The sequence below is a fragment of the Apteryx rowi genome, unplaced genomic scaffold (assembly GCF_003343035.1).
Source record: "Apteryx rowi isolate R43461 unplaced genomic scaffold, aptRow1 scaffold_1017, whole genome shotgun sequence".
NCBI lineage: Eukaryota > Metazoa > Chordata > Aves > Apterygiformes > Apterygidae > Apteryx > Apteryx rowi.
The window spans coordinates 105,518-110,715 of NW_020447217.1; the positions used below are offsets into that span (position 1 = coordinate 105,518).

The 5,198-nt window shown below is 65.1% G+C and overlaps 2 protein-coding genes across 2 annotated transcripts in view; one reads left to right on the plus strand and one right to left on the minus strand.

Annotated features, from left to right (window-relative positions):
• DNM2 (dynamin 2) overlaps positions 1–2,674 on the plus strand; it is a 42,858-nt gene extending 40,184 nt beyond the window's left edge. The window contains exon 21 of the mRNA XM_026064426.1: positions 2,051–2,674. Coding sequence (XP_025920211.1) covers positions 2,051–2,090 — 40 coding nt within the window. The 3' untranslated portion in view covers positions 2,091–2,674. The remainder of the gene's footprint in view (positions 1–2,050) is intronic.
• Positions 2,675–4,074: 1,400 nt separating this feature from the next.
• Positions 4,075–5,198, minus strand: part of TMED1 (transmembrane p24 trafficking protein 1) — a 3,068-nt gene continuing 1,944 nt past the window's right edge. Inside the window, exons 2-4 of the mRNA XM_026064460.1 lie at positions 4,858–5,162; positions 4,594–4,777; positions 4,075–4,462 (exon numbers count right to left, since the gene is read on the minus strand). Of these exons, the coding sequence (XP_025920245.1) occupies positions 4,244–4,462; positions 4,594–4,777; positions 4,858–5,162 (708 nt within the window). The 3' untranslated portion in view covers positions 4,075–4,243. The remainder of the gene's footprint in view (positions 4,463–4,593; positions 4,778–4,857; positions 5,163–5,198) is intronic.

Sequence of the window (5,198 nt, forward strand, 5' to 3'; positions counted from 1 at the left end):
GCATCGCGGCCGGGGCGCGTGGGAGGGGGCTGCGGCCCCGCCTGCCTTGCCTCGGCTGCGGGGCCGCCCGTCCATCGCAAGCCCCGCGTTAGCCCCGCCGGGGCGAGGGGCGCGGAGCAGCTGCCGGGGGGTGCAGAGCGCGGCGCCGCCACGGCTCAGCCCGGCTCTTGGTCCCGTCCTCCGTCGCGTTCCTCCGCCGGCCRTCGCGCTCTTCTGCCTCCTGTCCCCTCTCCTGGTGTTACCCCTCCTGAGGCGCCTTGGGGCCTCCCTCTCTCACCTCGTGTGGCTAAAAAACACCAATACACTTCTCTCCTGTTCCTTCAGTTTGCCAATGTGTAAGTGCCTCCGTTCTGTATCCTATTAATAAACTAAAAAGAAAAAAAAATAAAGGGAAAAACTCTTCTGGTGAAAGTCTCTGGCACTTTGTGGTGTTTTCTGTCTCATCCCTTCCTTTTCCTCCTGTCTTTTCCTCCAGTGTCTGATTGCCGGTGGCTGGGAATAAGGGGCTTGGTGAGGGCTTGAGGCTGCTCGCGCCGGGTGCCCGTGGCGGCAGAGGGAGCCGGGAGCCTCCCAGGACCCACCTCCTTCTGAAAGGAAAGTTGGGAATTTCGCAGCAGAGTCAGTCCCCAGGTGTGGGGGGGACGGAGCGCCGGCATTGGTGCTGCGGGCTGCTGGCACCTTCCTGGAGCCCCCTGGACACGGAAAGTCTCGGTCCGAGCCGGAGGCATCGCTCCAGCYGAGACTGGGCTCAGGGCAAGGCAAAAGCTGCAGCTCCCTTATGCCAGCCRCTGTCCTCCATGTAATGGCCAAGGCTTCCCCGTGCCGTGAGTGCACGGCAGGTTTGAGCTGGGGCAGGAAAAACGCCGCTCGGAGCCAGGCAGCCCTGCGGGGCCCCGGYTGGATGCGGCCGTCAGGCGCTGCCGTCGCTGCTCCCCGCAGCCCTTCCCGGGGGCTGTTTCTGCTTCGCTGCTGCTGGTCTTGGGGCAGAGCTGGAGTTTTGGTGTCTTTGCAACTCGGGCTGCTCCTCGCCCTCGGAAACGCTCGGGGCTGCGGCGTTCCCTGCTGCTAAAGCTCGTCTCGCTGCCCGAGGGCCACGCGCAGCTCTGCTCCCGCCGTCGGCCTTGGCTCAGCCCCGGCTGCTTTTGCAGCTGGGCTCTGTCCCGCCGGAGCGGTGCAGTGCCGGTTGCAGGCCTGTCCCCGGCAGCGCGGCCTGGCCACGCGATGGAGCTGCAGGACGCGCGAGGAGGGCCGGGGCCAGCCGAAGCCTCCCCCCGGTGCAGGATGGCGTCAGCAGGACGCCGCATCCCCGGCACCGCAGAAGCCTGCAAAGCTCCGGCATTGCAAGGGAGTGCAGCAGGCTGGAGGGAAGCCCGAGGCAGGGTGCGAAGCTGAAAGGGATTCGGAGGTTTGCTGCCCGCACGTGTAACGCGCAGCACAGGGCGCGCAGGCACTCGCCAGGCTCTTGTTGGGGCAGGGACAGCCCTGCGCGGCGTCCCTGGGATGAGCACGGCACCCACCCTGCAGCGAGGCGGCTGCCAGCGGATCGGCACGGCCGCCTGCTCGGCCTCCCCTGCCACAGCTTCGGGGCCCACCGGGATGCTCCTCCGGCTGCAAGGAGGAAAGTCGCGGTYGTGAGTCGCAGGGCCTTGGCTGTGCCGCTCTAATCAGTCACTAATTGGAGGAATCTAACGAGGGAGCTGATGAAAAGCGGTTGCGTTCCTAGTTGGCTGAGGGAGACAGGGCTGAAATAATCAAGTCTCTTCCCCTGCGGGGGCCAGGCGGCACCACCCTCCCCTGCGATTTTGGTGAGTGAGGTCTCGCGGGGCTCCCCTGGAGTGGTCTGAAGCTCTCCAGGAGGATGGGAGCCGCCTGCYGGGACACGGCGCGGGGCTCCGGCTGCCCGAGGTTCGCCCCATCCCGCTGCCGGGAGCATGATCCCGCGGGAGCGAACGCCGGTGCTGTGGCTGCGGGACCCTCTCTCCTCGCCACCGCTGGGGGAGCGCAGACGTGTGCAAACGCCTCTTTTTTTTCCCCTCTTTCTTGCAACCAGGCGCCCGGCTCCCTCCGCTCCCTCCCGGCCGTTCTTCTGACCAGCTGCCTCTTCYGAGTGCTGCCGCCGCCGCCAGGCCCGCTGCTCCCGACCTGCCTGCACCCTCCCGGGCGGCTCTGCCCAGCTGCAGCTCCATGAAGCCAAGATCCAGCCGGAGACGCCTCCGCCATCTCCCCCGTGCGGCCCAGGGACAGCGCATGGCCTCAGCTCTCGAGCCGGGCATGAAGTACGTGGCGTCGGGTGTGTGCAAGGATTCCCGGCCCCGGGATATTTTGATCCTGTCTAAAGGCATCCTTCCCGTCGGCTCCCAGGCAGCAGGGAGCCCGTTGAGCCGGACTTAGCTTTCCTTGGGCTGAATGATTTTGCTGGGCTCTTTTCACCTCCATCACTGTATATAAGTCGCGATTTAACAGATAAATAATCCCCTCCCGCAGCGTGGGACTGGCTCCAGCTCACCCCCCCTTGCCCCACCTGCAAAGTTGTGGGCAACTCTGCACTGACCGAAGGGATTTGCCCTTCCCTTTTGCGGGCGGCTTGCGAGGGGCCCAAGGGGCATCTTCCAGGGAAGCGGCATCTTCCAGGGAAGCGGCAGGGGCAGAAATGCATAAAATACCTCCACAGTTTGCCCTGTGTTTGGAGTATTTCTTCCCCTCACTCTCCCCCCAACCCAGGTGCCTCCCCCCATTTAGGGACACCAGGAATATTTGCTCCCCGAGCACGCGTAAGGCTCGATTTGCTCCATGCCCAGTGCTGTATCCTCGCTTTTGTTCAGCTGTTTTCCGTGGGGGAAAACCCCTCGTGCACTAATCCCACCTCAGCATTTGCGGAGGGACATCCTGTATCCCTCCCCCCCCCCTCCGAGAAGGACCAGCCTGGCTGCATCGGAGAGCTGCTCTCTGCTCGCAGGCAGGGCGAGGCCAGGCCCTGCTCCCTGCCAGATAAGCAGCACGGGACGGACGGAAAACCCTCTCCCAGTGCCCTTTCCCSTCAGGGATCCGCTCCCGGGGCCCTTTCTCCTCTAAACCGAGGTGATTTGGAGAGCAGCAGCTGCAGTTTGCACAGCCCCGGGCTAGGAGCGAGACTACAACCTAACTCGGGTTCACGGTGACTCATCAGTGCCCAGAATAGGTTTCTTCCTAAAAGGCTGAGTCACGCRTAGGTGACGGACGGCTCCGCAGCGATTAAACGCATCCAGGTCAGCGCTGCCCACGCAGAGGCGCCAAGCCAGGAACAGGAGCCCGATGGGTAGGAGAGGGCCCCGGCCTCCGGTCCGGGATCTGCCACTCGAAGCCGGCCCAGGACCAGGGACGTGTCCCCAGAGAGGAGGCCAGGAGGGAAGCAGAGCCCCAGATACTGGATCCTTCCCCGCAGGGCGGACTTGGAAYGGTTTAAGGCATGTTTGGGGCACAGTCAGGGTGGGGAATGCAGACACACGTCCCCAGAGGAGGATGAGGAGACGCGTGGCACCTTGTGGGGTGGGAATTGCGGAGAAGGTGGCAAATATCCCCTAAACATTGCGAACCAGAGGAGGCTGAAGCAGTGGGATCCTGCAGGGAAGATCCTAACACACTGGCAGGGAAGGAAGCAGAGGGGCCGGTGCCAGCTGGAGCTGGGCTGCTCCTTCCCCAGGGGAGCAAGATGCTGTGCGGAGCAATCCAGGCAGGTCCCAGCACAGCGAAGGGGAGCAGCCCCAGGAATTAGCTGCATTTGAGTTACGCGTCCGGCCCGAGGAAGAGCCGGCCGAGAGCAGCGGTTTCCGGGCATGCTCCTGCAGGGAGAGTGGACACCAGCGCCACGTGGGTCCCTGCACTTGGAGCACTGGCTCCCAGAGGCGGAGCAGGAGACAGAGGYGGGATGCTCCAGAGACACCGCCGCAGGCAGCGCGGAGGAGGCACGAGGGGAGGTACAGGGACACGGACCGGCCTCGGCCCCTCGGTCCGATTTCGCCCAGCGCCGCCACAGCGAGGCCTCCCTCCCCTCCCCTCCCCGGCGGCTCGCTACGGCTCCAAAGCACCGATGCCATCGGGGGTAGAAAGCTGGCTTGTTTTAATCCCCGCAGCCAGGGCAGGGGGGGAGAAGCAGCAGTTCAAGATCGAGTCAAGTGGAGCGGGCGGAGGGGCGTGCGTTCCTCCGCCGGCACCACCCGGCTCCRTACCGTCCCCGCGGGGAGCAGAGTCCCGTCCCCGGCGCCTTCTACGTCCGCACCTGCCTCTTGTCCTCGAAGAGGCTCTTCAGCATGTACACCTGGAGGAAGGCCACCACCACCAGCACGCCCAGGTTCACCGCCGACCAGAAGTTCACCCGGCCCAGGTTGCTCTCCTGCAGGTTGCGGTCCCTCGCCTCGAAGGCTCGCAGCAGCGTCTGCATCTGGATGCTCCGCTCCAGGCGGCTCTTCATGGTCTCGATGGACTCCTGGGCACAGGGACGAGCGCAGAAACGCCAGAGCCGGCGGCTAGCACCAGGCGGATGCACCGAGCGGGCCGAACCCCGCCGGGACTCCCGCCTGCCTCCCCCGGCCCCTTGGCGCCATCCCCACCACACACCTTTATGTCCTCGATCTTGATATCGAGCATGTCTTCGGGCTCCACCGCCTCCATCCAGTTGTCCGCGTCGTCGTCGTCCTGGGCGCTGTCGAAGATGAGCTCAAAGAACACCAGCTTCTCCGAGATGGTGCTGAAGGAGTTGTCGAAGCAGAGCTTGTAGTCGCCGGCCTCCGTGGGCTCCACGCTGGGGAGAGGAGAGCGCGGGGGTGAGCGCGGCGAGCCGGGCCGGGCTGCGGCCGGCAGGGCAGCGGGGGCAGGACTCACGTGTGCACCCCGTCCGATTTCCGGTACTCGCTGACCAGCAGCAGCCCCGAGGGGCTCTCCAAGGAAAAGTCGACGTCCAGCCCAGCTCCGCCGATCACCTGGGCCGTGACACGGCCGTGAGCGGTGGGGACAGCGGCACCGGGGGCCGGGTCCCCCCCCCAGCACCACCTCCCTGAGCCCCGATTCCCCYGGCCCCACAGTCCCAGTGCACCCCAGACCCTCCAGTACCACGTCCCTGGCCTGACCCGACCCCCCCCCAGTACTCCTAAAACCCTTCTAGGTCCTCCAAATCCTGTCACTACCAACTACCCCCCAAATCCTCCTGGTCCCCCCCAAATTCT